This window comes from Eptatretus burgeri, chromosome 13 (genome assembly GCF_056783735.1).
Source record: "Eptatretus burgeri isolate ZD-2024b chromosome 13, Ebu_testis_v1, whole genome shotgun sequence".
Lineage (NCBI taxonomy): Eukaryota > Metazoa > Chordata > Myxini > Myxiniformes > Myxinidae > Eptatretus > Eptatretus burgeri.
Window position 1 is genome coordinate 9,384,227 of NC_140973.1, and position 22,689 is coordinate 9,406,915.

The following is a 22,689-nucleotide window of genomic DNA, read 5'->3' on the forward strand; positions in this document are numbered from 1 at the left end:
GGGTCGACCCGATAAGATGAAGACCGCAGAGTCCATGAGCGGTCTGTTCGCCCATGATCGACACCGCGGCACCGGTATCAACTTGAAAAACGATGGGTGTCTCGTCCACCTCAATCTCCACTGCCATTGGTCTTGTTACGATCGGACCAATTGAAAACAGGCCCAACATCGGCTGCAGGTCCCGCTCTGGGTTTTCCGGGTTGCCCCATGCAGGTTTCAGTCCTCGCCCTGGGACGTAAAAGCGTACGTCATGTACAAAACCTCGCACAGGTTGCAGGTCCGGGTGTAGGTCTCGCCCCGCATCGCCGGGGTTGCCTCGCACATCGCCATCCATGACCGTTATGGTGGCCAATGACACCTGGCACACACGCTGTAGATGTCCCTGAGTGTTCACCTCACCGTCCGACCGGCCGCGTTGCAACGTCTGACAAAGGCCCGCACCGAAGACTGTGCGTGCGGTCGTGGGCGCCTGGTACATCACGCGGACCTCCAGATCACCTGTCATGCTCTGGCCAGCGAGGGCTCGGACTTCACATCAAAGAAGTCTGTTCGACGACCGACGCCGTTTCGACTACCGAGTTGAATGTAATGTCTTCGTCCTTTAGACGTGGAATTGCTGAAACCATTTCCGACTGTTGCAAACCAGAAATAAAACAATCTTCGAGCCTGGCCTGCCGTTCACTCGACGTGAATTTGCACACGACGGCGAGATGTCTCACCCGCTCGGCGAAACTCGCGATGCGCTTCCCTGGGCTCCTCGCCAGGTGATCGAACTCGGACTGCGCGAGCTGCGCTGATTCTCCCGGCGTTCCGTGCGCCCAGCAAACCAATTGCTCCGGCAACGACTCAAAGTCAATGCCGAGGAAAACAGGCACTCTGCACGCGTCGATCCGAAACATCCTCGTCGCCAATGTGATGGCCGGGGAGCAGTGAGACACGGAGAGTCGTGAGGGTTGTCGTAACTCTGGTTATTGCCTTCCCGGATGTACACGACTACGAGCCTCTAGCGGGCGCGAACAGCTATATGCATTGCAGACACGTGACTATCATCACAACTCCTCCACGCCCCCTCAACGCTCGATGCCAATCCACCACAGTTATCGCGCTCTTCGGGCTGGTCGTCGTTGGTGGGACATCGCGACCTCCGCAGCAGGTAGGTAGGGATTGTAAGAGATGACAGACTCGGGAAGGTTCACAACACGAAAGGAGTTCGTTTATTACTGGTTTAATGTGAAAGCGAACGGGTGGTGTATTGCGAGTTTGTAACTCCATCAAGTTGTTCGTGCCTGCACGGGATTCCACACGGAGTACGGATGGAGGAGGGAAAAATGCAAATGGCGTCTTGTATCATGGAGACGGCAAGCTTGTGGTAACAATTCACATTTATTAACCTCCGCCATCTTCGAAGATTGATGGAGGTTACTGTTATCACCCCTGTCTGTTTGTTTGTTTGTGAACAGTATAACGGAAAAACTCCTCGACGGATTTTGACGAAACTTGGTGGGGGGGGGGGGGTTAGGTATGGTCCAAGGATCATGCCATTAAATTTTGGATTTGGACTTGGACCCCCCCCCCTCCAAAAAAAATTGTTAGAGAAAAAAAAATTTTTTTTTGCATTTCTACATGTTTTAAGTGATTTCCAACCCCCCCCAAAGAAATTGTTACCCCCCCCCAAAAAAATAGATACATTTTTTTTTTTTTGCATTTCTACATGTTTTAAGTGATTTCCAACCCCCAAAAATTGTTACTCCCCGAAAAAAAATTTAGAGAAAATTTTTTTTTTTGCATTTCTACATGTTTTAAGTGATTTCCACACCCCCCCCCAAAAAAAAAAATTGTTAGAGAATTTTTTTTTTTTTTGCATTTCTACATGCTTAAAGTGATTTCCAACCCCCATCCAAAAAAATTGTTAGAGAAAAAATTTTTTTTTTTGCATTTCTACATGTTTTAAGTGATTTCCAACCCCCCTCAAAAAAAATTGTTAGAGAAAATTTTTTTTTGCATTTCTACATCTTTTAAGTGATTTCCAACCCCCCCCCCAAAAAAATTGTTAGAGAAAAATTTTTTGCAACTTTTTTTTCAACAAAATTTTGATTTCTTTTTTTTTGTGTGTAAAACATTTCTACATGTTTTAAGTGATTTCCAACCACCCCCCCCCCCCAAAAAAAAAATGGAGAAAAGAACTATAACTCTGTCAGCACTGTTGACATTTAATGAATAAGATATAAGGTTCACTTGAGTGACCCAGCAGTATTGGCGGCGGAGGTTTTGCACTCTCCCGAGTGCTCCCCCTCTAGTTACCACGTCTGATGCAAGTTAAATGGTACAATGGCGGCGAGGTGATCCATTTGAAACGGTTAGTTCGATATTTGGAAAATTGGGAAAGGACAGGGAGTGATCTCTGATTGGAGGAGCGATGGTCATGTCATGGAAGTGGTGTTGAGGGTGTTGGTGGTATTGGTAGTGTTGAGAGTGACGATGACGTCACTCTCAACACTCCCAATCGTGTACGATGACGTCACAGTGGAACAGTGAAGAATAAATCGTTAAATTACCAGTTCCCCAAATGTGGAGAGGGTGGTCACAGTGCAGGATGATGTCACACAGTCGAACAATGAAGAACGAGAAGGGCACTCGGTAGAGCGCATACCTCCACCACGTAATGTTTGACCCACAAGTACAATCAATACATTTTTGAAATACCATGCCATGTATCGTTTTTGGCCCGATCTCTCAATGGTGAAGAATCACTTTTGAAATTAAATAATTATCGTATCCAGATCTGGATTGGCATCTTCACCAAAATCGAATCAATTCGTCCTTGCCGCAACCCCAATAAGTCCACCAAGTTTCATCCGAATCCGTCCACAACTTTTTTTGAGATATCCTGCACACAAAGGGTCATTCCATGTCAAATCATCAAAGAATCTGCCGTCATCTCTCAGATTTTTGTAAAACTTTGGGAACCAATTGGGACCCATGAAAAACGGCAAGAACTCAAATATTTTTGCTAACAGCGTCTTAATTAGTGAGATACAGACTAACGAACTTTGGACTAATTAGCACGACGTCGCAAATTCAAATGGCCATATCTCTAAAAGTATAACACCTAGAGAGCTGGTTTTGGTGTCATTTTAAAGGTATTTTCATGCCCTATGAATTTGTCTGGGCAACATTTTCCTACCTCCAAGCACAAAAAAAGTTATCACAAAATATAAACTTCAATCGTGAATCCCCAAAAAATGTCAAGAAGCTTCCACATAAGTTTTGTGATGGGCACTCCAATAGTTTCTGAGATATGAGCAATAATGTACATGTACGTATGGCATATAGGTTCGAAAATCAGCATTTGTAATGTATTATACAATCATTCTAACCTAGCCATGACAGGGAACACAGGGAACGACCATCAATTGCTTTGAAGTATCATATACTTTCATTTTCAACTGGGCCTGAGGGGAAGAAACAAGTGCTGCTGTTGCTGCATTGAAGAGGAAATTGAAAGCCTAAGTCAGGTTAGTGAACACTGTGTACTTGAACTCACTTATTGATTGTATAATACAATACAAATGCTGATTTTCGAACCTATATGCCATACGTACATGTACATTATTGCTCATATCTCAGAAACTATTGGAGTGCCCATCACAAAACTTATGTGGAAGCTTCTTGACATCATAAGGTACCTCTGGGATGAATTTGAGGAAATTTGAAGGATACATTTTTTGGGGATTCACGATTGAAGTTTATATTTTGTGATAACTTTTTTGTGGTTGGAGGTAGGAAAATGTTGCCCAGACAAATTCATAGGGCATGAAAATACCTTTAAAATGACACCAAAACCAGCTCTCTAGGTGTTATACTTTTAGAGGTATGGCCATTTGAATTCGCGACGTCGTGCTAATTAGTCCAAAGTTCGTTAGTCTGTATCTCACTAATTAAGAGGCTGTTAGCAAAAATATTTGAGTTCTTGCCGTTTTTCATGGGTCCCAATTGGTTCCCAAAGTTTTACAAAAATCTGAGAGATGTTGGCAGATTCTTTGATGATTTGACATGGAATGACCCCAAACAAACAAGCAAACAAACAATCAAACAAACAAAATAAAAAACAGACAGAAAGGGGTGAAAACACAACCTCTTTCACCTTCAGTGGTGGAGGTAATAAATCGTTATATTGTTAGTTCCCCAGTTCCATGCTTGGCATGCACCACCACCAGAGATGATGTGGGTTATCATCATGGTCTTGCTGGTCTTCGGTAGTGAAACCTCCAGGTCACCCGAGTAGGTAAGTTGGGATTGTAAGATACCCTCGGGAAAGGTACACACAAAATGTCACACGTTGGTACTTTTTCTAGTTGGTAAATCGGATACATTTGTGGTTTCACAGGGAACCTGTTTGGGACATTTTCTTTTGCTTTATCTGAGTTTAATTCCATTGTAATCGGATCGAATTATAAAAACTGTCATCCTTGTGCACCAGAACCAGGATATTGACTCACAATGGGACAGCCGGCTTCACGTCCCATCCCTTCGGAGACCAAATTAAGTTTTTGGAGAAAACGGAACTTTTTTGGAGAAATCCTGGAGTAGCCTTTAAATAGGAGTAGACCCATGTGTGTTAGTGCACAGAGTTTAAATCCCACATTTTATCTTCCTTGTCTGTCCTTTCAATGGTTGTGATCGCTCATTGCCGTGAGGATGTGATGAATATAAAGAGAGTTTATCTTTGGTTAGAAACTGCAGGTTTCGGGTTAACTTTCCCCACCAAGCAAAGTTGGAATTTGTCCCTTCAAGAAGCTCCTTCATGGTCGTGTCGATGGAGGAATCTTCACGGGATACTTTACCCGTTGGTGGACATCAAAGATCCCACGGTGTTTCTCACAAAGAGCAGGCGAGTTATCGCCAGCATTCTGAAGAAATCACAAATTGCTTTCCAAACCCTTTTACAAAACTGTGCTTGACAAGCATGGTCACAAAATCAATGTACCCAGTGTGAGTTCAATGATACCTTCATCCTGCAGAGGAGTGAAAATGGGGTGATGTAGTGTCGTAGATAGTAGAAAAATCGTGCAAATTATGATACAAGCATCAAATTTGGCATTTCTGTTCTGCAGGGCTTTCTCATCAAATCTGCTTGATTGGCCATTTGAAAAACCAAATTTTGAAAAATTTGAAAAAAAAAAAAACTTCACATACCATTTTGTATGTAAAGGTGAGGTCCCTCCCTGATGCAGCTGTGATAGCACATAAGTCTAATATAAATATATATATTTTTTTAATGGAATATTTAAAACCTTGGTGTGAGGTCTCTTCAACGAGCAGTATGTTTTTTTTTTTTCATTGCCAATAAATTTGACAAAAAGGGGGTCATTTTTTCCTTAAACCAGGTATCCGAAAAAAAATATTATATTTACCACGTGAACTACGATAACATTATAAAAGAGCTACATATTAATAATGGTATTGTTGCGAATTCGCGCCCGCCGGCGTGCGAACGACCGCGTGTAGCCAAAAGCGGCCGCCTCGCCCACCGGAACGGACAATTCAGTCGTGACCCTCCGGGAACTACCGCCCGGAGCCAGTCACGGGTGGGGGTTTAACCTCACCACAACTCAGTCCGCATTCTACCCACGCGAAATAGGGTCCGATCGCCGAATAGTCGATTTATCTGGGCAATTCCGCAGTTAGTAACGTTACATTTTAGGGACATTCTCATTATTTAGATGAGTCCTTTCTCTATCTGTGGATGTAAAGTCTCATTAATGTCACCAGAGATCAACCTAGTCTAGACGTAGAACAGAGCAAAGAATGAAATCATTTCATGAAACATTCTAGAAGAAAGAACTGCTTTTAATGCCGGTTAGTAACGTTACAAAAAAGGACGTTACTAACCGGCATTAAAAGCAGTTCTTTCTTCTAGAATGTTTCATGAAATGATTTCATTCTTTGCTCTGTTCTACGTCTAGACTAGGTTGATCTCTGGTGACATTAATGAGACTTTACATCCACAGATAGAGAAAGGATTCTTATCTAAATAATGAGAATGTCCCTAAAATGTAACGTTACTAACTGCGGAATTGCCCATCTAAGTACTCGCGCGAGTAGCGTACCGAGGAGTTGTACCACGCCACAGGTCGACTCCGGACATGAACCGCTTAAGCGGCTCGTTCCGTGCTGCAGAGATAACTGAGCAGAGTTATCGTCGACCTCGACGGTTCAGATTATTTACCAGGCGTTTTAAACCCACTATCAATCCCTTACGTGATGCAAGATGGAGATTCAATAAAAGGAAGGAGACGAAGCAAAGTGGGAAACAGTTCAACACGCAATGCACATTTATTACGGAAACACGGAAGGCACATATTACAGTCAAGACAAAATGCAACAAATAAGTCAAGACAAAAGCAACACGACCAAATAAAAGGGTAATTATTTACAACACTTATACAGTTCTACTTGGCGGGACTCGGCGCCACATCACTCATTCCAAAAAGCAAAGGAAAGAAAGCCACCCTCACTGGCAAGGAGGCAGATGGGTCCGTGGACCAAATGTGCGTGGAACCTGGAGGAGCGGCCAGGTCCACGAGACCGAGAAGGTCTTACCCGCGTCCTTGTGACGCGATGGCGGGCAAGCCACAATGTCCGCGCCGCTGCGCCCCGACTCCGTGCCCCTGGCATGGTCGGCGAGCCCTCTCCGGCGTGCTCCGCGCAAGCAGTTTGGTTAGCACCACGTTTAGGGTGGGGGAGGAACGGGGCCCGCCGGCACTATCTCAGCGCAGATGGGGGGGGTGGGAATTGCTGATGCTCAGGGAGAGGGAAATGGCTGGCTGGCTTGGACCCCGCGACGAGACGGCACCAACGACGAGACGAGCGACCCCCACACCGCAACCTCGATGCCGACCGCCATATTCACTCGACTCGAACTCGAACTCTTCACTTGCCCCGACCAGCCGCCTGCAACTTGACCTGAACCGCCGTCTTCACTCGCCCCGACCAGCCGCGCGAGTCGCCTTGCGCTCGCGTCTTTATAGAACAGAGGAAGAGCCTATATGCAAATTTCAGGATCAAAACGCGAGTGGAGGCGGGGCCACGCCACCCTCTGTTCAGCCATTGGTGTGGCAAAAAGGGGCGTGAGCCTTTTTTGATCCAAATTCCTCTCGTAAAGAATCCACGTTCATCGCGCTTGGAGGCGGGGCCATACCACCCGACGCTCGCCCATTGGACGGAGAAAAGGGGGCGTGAAGCCTTTTTGATCCGAATTTCTCCCTGAGAGGAACGCATTCGTACCCGCGGCTCGACGCGTTCGGCATCAATTACCGAACGGGCCCTGGACAGCACGACGTTTGGTGTTGACTGGTGGTGTGGTCGATGGTTGTAGAAGGAGAAAGGCGAAGGTGGTGGGGGGTTTGCTGTGGTGGTTTGGTGGTTGGCGGGTGTCGTTTGGGAATGGCAGTGAAGTGATGTTTGCGGGATGGAGTTGTGAAGGTAAAGGTAGTGGCTGTTTGCGTTGTTGGCGGCTTAATGGTCAAAAATAACAATAGAGAAAGAAAAAATGGCTAACTCAAAGCGTCGCAGCCCGGATGAATCACACATATTCCCTCTATAAAACGGGTTTGGGCTAACTACACATGAACTTACCGATATATCTCACCTGAGGACTCTTTATGGTGTAATGCGAATTTCCACAACCGTAACAGTATATAATAATTTTTCTGCAGGGGTTCCCTGAGACACAAAAACTATTTCAAGGGTTCCACAAGGGTAAAAAGGTTGAGAAACACTGGTTTAGACCATCGTCGTGGTTCACGAGAAAGAAGAGGCACAATAAAAAGCCCCACGTTCACCGGTAAGGAACACAAGTGACATTTTCATCAACATTATAATTCCTTCATCCAAGGGGACAAGATCACTCAGAAATTTTAAACGAATTTACATTTAATTTTTACAAATAACGACCAGAGTACCCACCCTCCAGGTGGGTCGAGTTTGAACATTACTTGCTGAAAAAGTAAACACTGTTTTCAAGAAGACTTTCGATGTTTGTGTGGTGGGTGCTTAAAAGGTTCAAGATGGTCTTCAGGTCTAAAGGGTATGTTCCAATTGTAGTTTGGGTCTCAGGGGTTGAAAGGGACGAGTTTCTCAAACATGTAAAAAGGTTCTAAAAATGAAATGTGGTCTAAAGCCTGAAGTGGTCAATGTTCCAATCTGTCTGAAAGGTGCAAGGCGTCCAAATTGTATGAAGGTCGATGGGGACCAAAGGGATTTATGGGGTGTAAAGGTCTGAAGTGTCTGTGGGGTCAAAAGGTTCATTGGGCTCTTCCAGGTATAAAAGATCGAATGGGTGAAGGGATCTGAAGTGTTGAAAGGGTCTTTAAGAGTCATGGGGGTCTTCAGAGTTTTGGGAGTCTGAGGGATCTTGAGGGTCTTAGGGATTTCAAGATTATTTGGGAGGCTGTAAAGGTTGTTGTGGTCTTTTGGATCTTGACCATCTTCTGGTGTCGTAAGGGTCATGGGGCCTTCGGGGTCTTCAAGACAATGGGCCATAATGTCCTGAATGGTGTTTGGGCCTTTAGGGGTCTTCGGCTATCAAGGGGTCTTAAGGTATAGAAGTGTCTGGAACATGCATATACTCACGGACGCACACATGGCTCCTTTTATACAGCGGCCTGCAAAAGTATTCACTCCCTGCTACCCCTCCCGAGCATTCATTTTGATGCCATCAATGATTCTTTCAAATCAAAATTAATATCTTGAATCTTCACAAACTATTCCAAAGCGATAAAGCTAAAAAATGTTGATAAAATGTGAATGAGTTTGATTAACAGAGAAAATTAGATGATTCTCAGTTACATAAGTAAACAACCCCTTTGCCTAATTCACCCTAAATCACTTCAGGAGCAAATTATTTGGTTGAAAGGTCACAAGATAAGTGTAATGGGATTCACCTGTATGTAATCAGTGGTTTAACTTCAAAATTTAACTTTTCCCCTTTAATTGTTCACTTTAATGAGTTTTAAGATGCAACTGACTTTGTCAAACAACAAGGCAAACACGAAGACCAAGGAATTTTCCAAAGAAGTCTGACATAAAGTGGTGGAGAAGCACAGCTCAGGAGAGGGTTATCGAATAAGATGATTCCAAAGTCGCTCATTATTCTTGGGAAAAATGCCAGGGGCAGAGAAAAGCCCCCTTTATATGGTATGTGTCATGTGGCAAACTATAGACAAGAAGGGACATTGCATGGATTTTGGCAAATGCCAAACTATAGACAAGAAGGGACATTGCTTGGCTTGTGGCAAATGACAGACAATACGTTTAAAATACATCTCGTTTGGTGTCATGCATTTCTTCTGGTTACGGGAGACAGCCGAACGTGCGGCCATACAAACATACCGACAGACACCACACGTCACATGATATTATAGATACTGTACTTCATTTTAGCTAAAACTGACAAGTATTGTGTTTGTTTCTTGCAGTTTTGGATGTGTCCGGAAACTCTTAAAGAACAAAACGCGAACAAAAGAGCAGCCATTGCTCGAGGAGGTTCCAAAAAAGGAAACAGTGGAGATGCAGGATGCAAAGGAACAGGAGGATCAAAGGATGATGTTGTGGCAGAGAGAGAATGAAAAACTACAGGAGATGGGGGAAAAGTTGCACCAAAAAGAGGAAGAACTGAAAGAAAGAGAACTGTTAGTTGAGCTTGGAGAACAAGCAGTTCAGGAAAAAGGTCTGCAACAAAAATATGAGGACGAGGAATGGACGAAAGAGAAAGAAAAGCAGAAAGAAATAGAAAAAGAACAGCAGAGGAAAAGCAAGGAAGAGGAAATGAGGAAAAAAGATGAAGAAGAGGAGATAAAAAAGCATAATGAAGAGCGAAAGAAAAGAAAGACGGCAGAGTGGAGGCAAATAGAGGAGGAAGATCGGAGAGAATTCACAAAATTTGTGCCATGGAGGGAATCGGTGTATCAGGAGCATACACGTGCATGGCTTGAGATCGAACGAAAAGAGGAAGAGGTTCTCAATAGTGAGTACATGGTGGAGAAATTACAGAAAGGGATTTCTGAACTTGAAGGAATGGAATGGGAAAAACGGGCACGATTCGAAAAAAGGAAGATGTTAAAAAAAAGGGGGAAATAAAACGTCGAGAAATTGAGACACGCCGACAAGAGGAAGAGATGAGAGAACGAGAAAGGGATGTTGAGAACATGGTGAGAGTGTTGAACCAGCGAAAAGAGGAGGAGCGTGGTCGGCAAGAACGATTTTTGGAGACAAAAAAAAAAGAAAAGAGGAAGAGTTGTTCCGGAGAGAGAAAGAGGCACATCAGCTGGAGCAGGAGATTTATAAGAGGGAAAAAGATGTGCACACTCGGGAACACGAGGTTTTACAAAGTGAGGAAAGGGAGGAAAAACGACGAGAGCAGGAAAAGCAGCGGTTAAGGGAGGAAGAACAGAGATGAGTGGAACAGGAAAAGCAGAGATTAGAACAGGAAGAACAGAGATGAGTGGAACATGAAGAAGAGATCGTAATGGATGAAGAACTCAAAAAACCGTTTCAAAAATCTGACGAGACCAATGAGGAGGCAGAAGCAAATGTTGATGCAGAGGAGGCAGAACATGTGCAAAAGATTGCTGACTGGAAACTGCATCAACAACTGAAACGGAACGAGAATTCCAATGAGTGGTCTCAATATTTGAATGACAAACAATGGGTGAAGCAGCAAGAGGAACAGCTGCTCAACAAAAAAGAAAAAAAAATCTTCAAAAAACAAACGAAGAAGCAAAGAAAAGTACGGGAATTGAACTGAAACCCCACGGTGTTGGTGCAACACAGCAACAACAGAATCCTCGCCATGATGATGGGCTGCAACAGCAGCAACAACGTACACAGCGTGTTTCTGAAGGGATGCAGCAACAACAAAAGCCTCACCATGATAGCGAGCCACAACAACAACAACAAAGGACACAGGATGTTGTTCAGGAGTTCCAGAAGAAACAGAGATCTCACTCTGATCAAGTGCCGCAACAGCAGCAGAAGCAGCAAGGTGTTGAGGGGGCACAGCACATTCAGGACCTCCAACAGGAAAGCATTCTTCATTACTTTGGGGGAAGTTGGGGGTGAACATACCGGGTACAAATTCAGCTCACCCCAAGATGAAGATGTTAAGTTGAAATCTTTTATTGACATTGCTGGAAATACTTACTTTGATGAGGAAGAACATCCTTAATTGTGGAGATAATTATAATTTAGGTGGGAAAGGTAACGTATTGGCACGGTCATCCCCACGCAGGATAAATCACAATAATTTTAACTCCCCTTGATTGGATTAGATCAACTAATTCACCTTTTCATTGATTACCTATGTCTATGTTGATGTTGATCTCTCTGTGATGCTGATCTATGTTATGTTGATCTCTCTGTGATGCTGATCTATGTTATGTTGAGGCTGTGATGTTGAGCAGCCTATGTTGATCTCTGTAAAGCGTTCGATTTAGTGAATCGGGATGTCCTCTGGAGGATTCTTGGTCTTCGTGGGGTGCCACCAATACTGATCGATCTGATGTCTGAACTCTACTCTGGTACTGAGAGTGCTGTGAAGTGTGGTGGTACCATCTGTGACTTATTTCCAGTTGTTACTGGAGTTCGTCAGGGATGTGTACTTGCCCCCACACTTTTCAGCACTTGTATGGACTGGATTCTAGGGAGGATGTCGGAGAGATCAAGTTGCGGTGCATCGTTTGGGAATGTCAAGATCTCGGACCTTGATTTTGCAGATGATGCAGTCATCTTTGCGGAGACTTTAGACATCCTCTTGGGGGCCCTCGAGGTGCTGAATGAGGAGTCGGAGCCGTTGGGATTACGGGTTTCTTGGGTCAAAACTAAGATCCAGGCTTTCGGTGACATCTTGGATGCTGCTGTCCTGTCTGTGTCTGTTTGTGGTGAGGATGTTGAGGTCGTGGAGAGATTCACTTACCTTGGCAGTGATATTCATGTCTCTGCTGGCTGCGAGTCAGAGGTCAATAGACGTCTGGGTCGGGCCTGGGGAGTCATGGATTCACTGGATCATGGGGTGTGGCGCTGCCGGTACCTGTGTGGGAGGACGAAAGTCCGAGTCTTCAGGTCCTTGGTACTTCCAGTCTTGCTCTATGGGTGCGAGACTTGGACTCTGACCAAGGATCTGAGATGGAGACTTAATTCCTTTGGTACCAGGTCTGTTCGGAGAATCCTTGGCTTTCACTGGTCAGACTTTGTGTCCAAGGAGCGGTTTCTGAGAGAGACTCGGATGAGATTTGTTACCTGCATAATCCGTGAGCATCAGCTGCGGCTGTATGGACATGTGGCTCGTTTTCCTGACGCTGATCCTGCTCACCAGATTCTCTCAGCGAGGGAGTCTCATGAGTGGAGGAGGCCAGTGGGTCGACCACGTGCCTCATGGTTGCAACAGGTTGACCATCATCTCAAGGAGATGGGGATGGGCCTGGCATCTGCCTGGGGGATGGCCAGACGGAGGCCCCTGGAGTACCGGCGGAAAGTGGACGCAGCGACGTGCTGTTCTGGCACATGCTCCCATACCTGACCTGATCTGATTGATTACCTGTTCTATCAGTGCATTTCTTTCTGTGCCACATCCTGAACAAGTTATCAAACTGATGAACATATCAATGTATTTAATCTTTCTTATTTTTCCAAAGAGCCCCAAGAAGAGGCGCCCATTCCCTCCTCCACCACCCAAGTACATGAAACCATCCTTCCGGATGGAACGTCAGTTACCAAGAATCTCACCTTGCATTACAGATTATCCCAAACTTTGTCTAAATTACATGTTCCTCACCTCCATCGTGTCCCATTTTGTCTGTGCTTCAGAAGTGTTGAGAACAAATTAATATTTTGCTTCACTCGGAGCCAGACAAGCACCAAATCTTACAATTGGTGGAAGTCTGGAATGAGTGTTAATGTATCCATACAGAAGCCATTGTAAACACCTGGATGTTCATTAAAATTGATTGTTTGAAAAATCAAATTTTTACAATCGCACTTTCAATCAGTGATGGGTGATTCGAGCTGCCGTCCATGAAGCACTCCATCATGATTCACTTCTCCGTCATCAGATGAGGTTTTGTTATTTTAATTCATACAGTAAATGGGGATTTGTGGGCTCTGTTTGAAGCACAGGAATGATGGACCAAATTGCCTAAATTCCCTTGTAATTTGACATAAATCAAACGTTCATGAAAGTCCAGTGGGAGTTTGTCATGGAGAAAATCAAGATGTGAAAGTGGAGGGAAAAGTGAAATAAAACATGAACTGAAATGTAGAAATGAGGGAGAGGGAGAAACAGAGAGATGGAGATAGATAGATAGATATTCATTCCAGGATTGTGTTGGAAGGCTGGCCAATTATGGAGATTATGATGACAATGCTCGTGAGTGGTTTTGACTTCCTTTTGTTGATGTGTGCAGAGGAAGAAGTCATATTTATGGCCGCTGGAGAGGAAGATGTCATGTTCGGTAGTGATTCCCTCATCACTCCATCATGTAAGCTCTCCAGAAATGCAAGACGTTACACCAGGCTCATGCAGATGGCTGATTCAAGCTTTTCTAATAAACATCTCCAGAACTAAGGTAGGGTCAACACTCGATGGACTTATTTCATCACCTGGATCCTTTTTGGGTCCATGTTTGTCAATCTGTCACTTCCTTGTTAAAAATATCATGAAGAGAGCTAAATAATTCCAAGTGTAGAGAATTTAATAATTCCAATGAATCCATCAAGCAGGTGAGGTCCCTCCCTGATTCGTACAATCACTGCCAATCATGAAGGGAACTGCAGATATTAACCCTTGGTGTTCATTGCTTGACCTCATGACTGTGTATCATGTGTGACTTCATTACTGTACATCATGCATGACTTTATTACTGTACTAACAAACACATTTACACTCCAACTTTGTATTTACTTTTCTCTCCCTCCATTTAGCTGCTGCCATCATCTGGATTGACTTTAAATATTCTTCTGAATCATCTCGTCCACACTGTGACCGGTCTCTTCCACCTCAGACTCAAGGCAGACTTGGACAATCAGAAATTCTCTTAGTTTTTTTTTCCAACATCCTTCACCCCTTCCAGCTTACCAAACGCACCTGCAGATTCCATGTGAAGAACTTCAATCAAGATCTAATCCAAATCCTGTCCTTGAAACATTCACTGTCATAATTATTTAAAATTTATCTTCTCATTGCTGTACCTGAAGGAAGGTTCCTTTCCATGAGTATCTTTCCCTGTTTCTCTAACCTTGGTTTCTCATTTCACTCTCGCATCCAAACCTCCACTATTCAGTTAATCCAGCACGACGACGGGTGTTCAGTTTCTCACCTGATGACAAAAAACAACATTATTTTTCAACATTGTCCCCCTTCATATAATTGTACATCGTCCATCTCTGTTGCATCTTGATCAAGCACATTTGTAAACAACCTGGCCTTTCTTTTTCAGAATGTTCTTAACCTCTGAAATCATTTCCTCATTCTCAGAAAAACTTTTTCCACAAAGGTCTTCCTTTAACTTGGGGAACAGGGAGAAACATAACGGAAATGGATCGACCGACTATAATGTCTGGAGAAGCAGTTAAATGCCAGAGTTTGGTTGCTGCAGTCACTGCAACCAAGACGATATATGGAAATGTATTGTTCTGGAGAATAAACACGACACTCAACATTCCCCGGTGCCTGTTGTTGATGGCATCTTACAACTGTGGAAGTTCTTCGGCACAGTGATCCTCAATATAAGGTCTCTCACCTGATGCAAGAGAGTGAGTTGTGAGAGCCTCGACACTGCAATCCCAGAAAAACTGGCCACAACCTTTCCAGATGATGCTTCAATGTTGTTGAACTTCCGGGGAGGTAGAGCGAGCACCAAGGGTTAATGGCACAATCAGGGCTGGATTAAGGCATATGCAAGTCAGGCCATGGCTGAGGGGAGCACTTGGAGGGGCCCCACACTGATGGCTTTGGGATGGAGCCTTCCCCAATCTCTACAAAACCAAATGTTAATAGACAAATAGAGCATTGGATATGACTTGGAATATTTAAAATGGCCGAGTGCCCTGCAACATCTAAATCCTGCCGAAGGCACAATTTGTGCTTCCACTGCATGCTCTGCTATTTGATCTTAAGATCAAAGCAATGAACCCATAACTCTTCCTGAATCACAATGCTGTTCATGAAGCTCTCTCTGTACGTTTGTTTTTAACTGCTCAAAATATTCCCTGGAGGTCAAATCAAGCTCTCTTCAAATCAGCAGTCAATATCCTGGGCACTCATCTCACTGATAACTTTCTCATGATGGATAAAATTCTGGAATCCAGATCTGATTCTCCGTGAGAATGGAGTGCACTGACCCAATGATTGGACTCGGTCTCAACAACGTACCTGTTCATCATCTGTCATTGGTCCAAAGCTTGTGGATGAGTGTGGTGGCCTCTTTGGGACACCATGATCTTGGCTCAGACTCGGTGCTGTTTCTCTCTCAAATAAATTCAGCTGCTCAGTTATTGGTTTTATTCAGTGGCACATGAAAGGGAATAATCTCCCAGTGTTACCACCATGTCCTTGTGGATTTCCTTTGGACATTTCTTTTTGGAGTTATTTGATTATTGCTCTGATTTCAGTCTTTTCATTTGCCCAACTCATGGTGAGACTTCTGTGCAGAGGTTCTGTGAAAATAAACAAAAGGCTGTTTTTAAATAAATAAAAACAAGAGTACCTCAATCGACGATATTGATTGGGCCTGAACAAATCATTAAATGAGTCAAGCTGGAGACTTTCTGAATACCCGTCAACATGCTGCTCATTGGCTCCCTCTATCATTTCATTTTCATTCTTCCTTCTCCACCACTCTTCAGTTATCCTTCCTATGTCATAATAATATCCAGGCCATTCTCAGTATTCTTTATGGTCTTCAACAGGGTTCTCTTCATCCAACACTTCTCCATCTTTTCATCTCCAACTCCCTTTCAAGATATCAAAAATCCTTTATAGCCCTTCTCCCAAAATGTTCAGTAAATCTTTATTAATATTTAATTATTATTGAACTGAATAAATGTATTTCTGTAAAAACAAATTAATCAATAAAAACCATCTCTGGTAAAAAATCACCTTGTGAAGAAAATGAAATCTCATCAAATGTACACAATACAAAGTATCCTGGAGGACTCGTGCACACGTTCAGTCCTTCTTCTTCATTCAAATGCAGCACAAAGCTGTGGGGTAGCATCATTGGCTCACGGCACGGCTGTGTCGGTGATGCAATGCCCTCTGCTGGTTCCGGCAGGGATTTGTAATTTGTTCATGGTGCTGATAGCTCAACTTGTCTTCACAAAGGACACCTTGGGATCTTCAACATCCACAAATGCTTGCAGATGTGACGCCCAGATTAACGTCCAACCAAGGACAGGTACACACATTGATGAATCACTGTGCCTGTCAAACGCCGGGATGACAGTTTATAGCTTGGTCTGGATTCGAACCCAGGCTCGGCAGCTTAGAGGAGAGTGTTTGTTTCCAACAAATCCTGTCAGTGTGCGTAAGAGGTTATGTCAGTGGTGTTGGGAGGTGGCAAGGTGCGCCATGGCAGGAGGCGGCCATAGCATCACAAGCATTTCTCCAATGGGGAAAGTTTTACAGTATTTTTTAATGTTTATGGTTCGAGTACACCTTTAGCTTGGCAAAACTTTTTAAATCACCTTTGAACACACCTAACTTCCTTTGATAACCAGAAAACCCGAAATAAGCAAAACTACCATATCTGTATTAGCGGAGTTTTCAACTACATTCTCCCAGCCCGATGAGACAGGAACAGCACTGAACCCCATCTTGCCTCCACAACAACCCTCGTAAGGTTTTAAAAATACTGAATTACAAACACATGTGGCGGTTACAACACCTTTCAATGATACAATACTCATGGTGTCGCTGCATTCAAAATAATATTGCACTTGCTCACTTCGACAAGTTTTATGGTCATCCTTTACTTGAACGTTTCACCCTTTCATCCTGATCTGCCCACCTGGGTTTTTAGACCACAACACAACAGTTATCACAATTTCCGGTCTTCCAACATTAACGGAGGACAAGAAACAACAGTTGAAGACTCCTCTTCAATTGTGTGAATTCACCACCACCTTGAATACCTTGGAACCTGAGAAAGTCCCTGAGCTTGATTGGTTGACAAACAAATTTTTTCCGGTGCTTCTTGGACAGCGTCAGACTCACTCACTCACTGCAGGTCCTGAATGAATGCTTAATGGATGGACAACTGCCATGGAGCTACTGTGGATCAATGACTACCTTAATACCAAAGGAGACTCTCAATTGATTGTAAACTGGTGTCCTATTTCTGTTTTATGTGCAGATTATAAAATTTTATAACTGCTGCACACAAAATATTAAGTTCTGCTTGGATCTGTTCATCTGTGGGGGACAGAATGGCTCAAGGATGTCAGGTTTCCTCCAAATTAACAACAGTAGCACCAGTTTATATTAACAAAAAAAAGGTAATCATACATTGGACAGAATTGACTGAATAGTTTGTGGTTATAGTTTTTACTTCCTGTAGGTAAGCTATTTATATATAAGCTATAAGATATATATATATTTTTATACAAGATAAGCTATTTATACACCTGAACGCGGAGTTTGTCCAAGGCGGGAAACTCCCTTTACGCGGGAAAAAGAAACCACTACAACCTCCGTCGTGTGACTCCTCGTCCCCTTGGGAAGTTTGAGACCGAATATGTAACAAATGAATATATCATGGTCAGACAAACCCCATATTGTGTATTTTCGTGTGATTTATTCGTTTATCATTCCGTACGAAATTCACAAAGTGTCCGGTTGTAGGTTTGTGTGTTTTAGAGTGGCATTCCAAGTCCTTCTTCCTCTCGACAGGCTCTTTATAATAATAAAAAAACAATATTTATCACGTAAACTTACTGTGGCCGAATGATTACCGACTCGTAAGCTAGCGGATGTGGGTTGATCCAAGACAAAGTAGAGCTTGAAATTTATTTCTTCTTGAATTTGATAAAGTGTTAGATAACCTGAAATGCAAAAATGAAATCAACCAGAGTCAACAGCCTTGATTGACAACTCGAGTGGTGGAGAATGAGGAGGCAACCCAAACAAATAGAAAATGTATTTACATTTATGTTCAGTACAAACAAATGAATCAATCCTCACTAGGTATGCCTCTTCTGTATGACAATGGAGCGACCAGCAGGATTCTTCTGGCAAAGGGAAACAACACATGACTGGAGAGATAAAATGATAATTTTTCCAATAAAGACAACTCACAAAAATGGGCTTGAAATTTCGTCTTGTTGGAAGCGAGTGGCCTTTGCACAACCAAATCGACAAAAGCAAGGCAATGATGAGGGTTCAGTCCCCATTCTCTCACATGCGTTGCTTGCCGGAGGAATCTCCATGCTCCCTCACAAATCATGCCTTTGTGAACCTGGAACCGGCCAGGTGGAAATGTCCACGAGTATTTGTGTGTTCAAAGTCTTCCTAATTGCAGTCACACCGATCGGTTTGTGGCAGTCTTTCGATGCACCTTTTCACAGTTGTCAAATGTCAATAACCACCCTCTTTGCTAACCGATCATATCTTAGGATGCTCACAGGCCCATTAATACTTTTGCCTCCTCACTCTGAGCCATCAGTGCTTCACTGGCATATTTCTGCAGCAGTTCCATCTTCTTGCGTCGAATCAATGCTTCTTCCACCTGTGTACATGGTGGAACAAAAAAAGGTTAATTGAAGAAATAAAAGGTGGATTTGTACACCACTGTTCGGTGTGATGACTATGCAACGGCGTTACTGGATGGCTATTGTAACCATTGAGTGTCATCGGTCACGTCATATACAAGCATCATATATCATCAATGAAATGAGGACGAACTTCCACAGCAACACGAACAATACGAAAAGTATTTAATCATAAAGTGCAGCAATTGCTTTACGAAGAGGAGAAACAAAATTAACATCACACCGATTTTCAACATTGCTCAGACAGCAGATAATATTTGATTGAGCAAATACTAGAACAGGGGCGATGGGAGGTACAATGACCTGGGCTTCAACAGCACATTGGACGAGCCATCAGCGGAGTAACAAAAATGGCCGAATGCGGCACCACAGATTCTTACCTCTTTTTGTGACGGAACAGGGACGTGCGCAATGAACTCCTGGCCAGGCTCCCCCTCTGGCAACCTTTCTTGCTGTTCCTCGTCAGACTGAAATGGTGAGGACCCCAAAAAACAAAATTGATAAACAAACAAAACCAACAACCTACATTCAACTTGATGAAACATCTGCTGTTGAACCAGAAGTTGTATGGTAAAGCTTCACACCTCCAAGTTTCTACAAACATTTTCCCAGTTGGTGTCGTTTATTACGATCGATTTAGCTATCCTCATGGAATGTACGTCAAAGTTAATTAATGCAGTGTTGAGCAGTTGGAACAGTACCGCATCTTCAACGAAATATATATTTTCTTCCTCTTCTTCTTCGCCTTCACCCCGGGACCCCTCAACCCCATGGGTTTCCCGCCACTGCTCCACTGCTGCTGAAATGGCTGCACAGGTATGTAGAAAAGGCGTACCGTAATAGATAAAGCACAAACGAAACAACCACAAAGCCGAATGCAAAAATTGACATTTTAATTCAACGAAGAGGCATGTCACTATAACGACAGCGCACCAACAGTGAATTGCCAAATGATCTCTCGAGACGTATCTCAAACTTTCAATATAGTCTGCATATCACCTTGCTCTCCAAACTCTCTGCTTACAGCATCCAATGCCAATTCCACTCTTTGGTTATTGACTTATTCCACTCTCGTTGCCAACGTGTGACTCTCAGTGGAATTCTTTAATCTCTCCCTGTCAAGGCTGGAGTGCCCCAAGGCAGTGTTTTCGGCCCAGTCCTCTTCCTGATCTTGATCAACGATCACTCTGACTGAAAAATCCCCTTTATCTATTTGCTGATGACTCCACCCTCTACATGACATCCCTATTCCCTCATCCTTCAGACAGTCAGGCTGCAACCTCTTCCCTCTCTTCAGACCTTCAAAAACAATGATCACAAGCTGATCAAACACTTGGAATATGTCTTTCAATCCTTGCAAATCTGTCTGTCTGTCTGTGTCTCTCTCTATATATTACAGTTGACTAGGTGTAAGTCGGCAGCGTGTAACTCGTCACTTCGCCTAAGTTGGCAGCGTCAAAAAGTCCCGAATTTATCTCATGTTAAATCCCTTTGAATAAAGGGTCATCCCTCTGTAAGTCGTCATCTCTAAGTCGTCACTTCGTCTAAGTCGTCAGATGTTGTCCGTTCCCCCGTAATGGAAACTCAAGTAAATTACCACTCCTAACTCGTCACACGGAACTGCTGCCGAGTGAGAAGCCCGATTTCATGGAATCGTGATGCTCACTCATTGGTTTACACCGTCAGTGATAGGCTATTTATAACTGCGTACACACGTTGATCGCACTGCAGGCAGGACAATGGCGACTAAGCGTAAGCTTACAACTAAAACCTACCAAGAAAAAATACGACATTATCCAGTTTTGCGAGGCAAATCCACTGATGAAGAAAACAGCCATAGCTGAGAAGTTGGACATCAAACGGCAGACATTGAACGATATGTTGAAGAATAAGGGCAAGATATTTGGACAAGTGGAGAAGATCGCGAGGCCGGTGGTAAGTGTGAAACGCGTGAAATGTGTGTCCTTTGAAGATGTCGATGACATGCTCATCATCTGGTTTCGGCAAATGTCGGCTCAGCCAAATATTCGGTTGGACGGTGAAATGTTGCTGCTGAAGGCACGTAAATTCGCTGCGGACCTCGGGCATGATGATGCCGAGACCTTGCCGATGCACTGGATAGACAGATTCAAAGTGAGGTGTGGAATCGGCAAGGTCGAGAGGTGCGGCGAATCAGGCAGCGTGGATTCGCCGATACTGTCTGGATGTGATGCGCCGATACTGTCTTTTGGTGGAGGATTGCCCAGACAACATCATGGAATACAATGACCGGTTTGAGTCCTTTCTCATGCACCAGACGCCCAAGAGTTTGAGGCAGTCAAACATAATGGATTACTTCGCGAAGGAGTAAAGGATCAATCGAGCTTCGTGTTGAAGTCCGATCATGGTTTTATATTGGCTTGTTTTGTACATTACCGCACTCGCTTACACATTGGCATTGAGTGATAATCATCACCACGATGACTGTGTGTCATGTAATTTGTCACCATACCATCACCGATGGTATACGAGTTGTCTTACAGTTGTTCATTATCTTTACTTTTGATAAACTGATTCATGAATTCCATCTTTGCTTGATCACTTTCCAACTCACCAACTCACCCCCACCTATGCCCCGAGGATTGTGTTTTCCTTTTGGTACAATAGCCGGCTCTCACACATACGTGTCCAGGCCACGCGCGACTTCATCCTTCACCCCACAATCATCATGAATGTTCGCATACGCGTAAGTCGTCACATTTCTAAGTCGTCACTTTTTTCTCGGTCCCGATGGTGACGACTTACGCCTAGTCTACTGTATATATCTTGATCTTTGTCTAAGGACCGTGTGGCAAACCCACCCATCTACTTTCTTAACAACCTTCTCAAAGAAGGTCAATCACTCAAACTATTGGGTCTCACGCTCAGCCATGATATTTCTTGGGCAAACCACATTTCAAAGTTGGCCTCCAAAGCCAGTCGCCGACTGGGCCTCCTCTGTCAGTCATGCAAAGTCCTTCTTTGCCACACCTGAACTCCTATCCATCGACAAGGCCTTCTTCAGAAGCTTGATATAATACTTCCCTCTCCCCTGGGCTGGCACCCCTACTTTACACCTTGCTCAGCTTCACACTGTGGAAATCAAGGCCTTCATTATCAATGGATTCTCACACAATGAAGCCAAATCTATGGGCATATCACTTTGCCATCACAGACAGGTCTGTTTTTTTTTGTCTGCTTCTGACTTTTCTGGTCTTGCACCCTCTACGTGCTTTGTCTCCAACCCTCTCCTCTCCTCTCCTCCCGTCCCATCCCTCCCCCAAGCATCTGTCATGCACATGTAATCCACCAGCAATCCCCTTATGGCGAAACTCTCAAAATTCAGAATCACTGCTCACCTCCCTCCACTCATTTGTTCCTCTGTTTTTTCCCCACCTGTGGAACAAACTTCCACCTTCTCTTCAATCTCATTCTTCCACACAGATCTTTAAGATGGCTGTTCACCACCTTCTCAGATTATCCCCCATCCAAAACCATTATCTTTTCTTCCCCTGTTAAACCACCCACCCACCACCCTCCCCTCCCCCAAATTTTTTTCCAGCTTTTCCTTCCTGAGTTTGCTTCTGTAGCCATCCTATCCACCCCCTACATTCTACCCTACCCCTCATCCCTTCTTCTTCTGTCTATTTTGTCCCTTGGCCCTGTTGGCATTTATCCTTCTCTTTCTGCTGTTTCTTTTGCAGTGTTGTGTTTTGTTCTCTTATGTACTTGTCATTCTGTTTTCGAGCTCTTTCATGAGCATTGACTCTGTATACAAAAAAAATAAAAAATAAAATCTTTCTGTGATAAGCCGGATCCCAAGACCAGACTGGAATTGAGCAAACAATG

The 22,689-nt window shown here is 43.8% G+C and overlaps 2 protein-coding genes and 1 pseudogene across 2 annotated transcripts in view; 2 read left to right on the top strand and 1 right to left on the bottom strand.

Annotated features, from left to right (window-relative positions):
- Window positions 1-16,146, top strand: part of RAB43 (RAB43, member RAS oncogene family) — a 46,014-nt gene extending 29,868 nt beyond the window's left edge. The window contains exons 4-5 of the mRNA XM_085851038.1: window positions 13,461-13,622; window positions 13,978-16,146. Coding sequence (XP_085707164.1) covers window positions 13,461-13,621 — 161 coding nt within the window. The 3' untranslated portion in view covers window position 13,622; window positions 13,978-16,146. The remainder of the gene's footprint in view (window positions 1-13,460; window positions 13,623-13,977) is intronic.
- Window positions 9,166-11,573, top strand: LOC147013801 (uncharacterized; annotated as a pseudogene).
- Window positions 16,147-17,829: 1,683 nt separating the features above from the next.
- Window positions 17,830-22,689, bottom strand: part of ISY1 (ISY1 spliceosome associated protein) — a 66,683-nt gene continuing 61,823 nt past the window's right edge. Inside the window, exons 7-9 of the mRNA XM_085851690.1 lie at window positions 19,524-19,630; window positions 19,203-19,289; window positions 17,830-18,779 (exon numbers count right to left, since the gene is read on the bottom strand). Of these exons, the coding sequence (XP_085707816.1) occupies window positions 18,672-18,779; window positions 19,203-19,289; window positions 19,524-19,630 (302 nt within the window). The 3' untranslated portion in view covers window positions 17,830-18,671. The remainder of the gene's footprint in view (window positions 18,780-19,202; window positions 19,290-19,523; window positions 19,631-22,689) is intronic.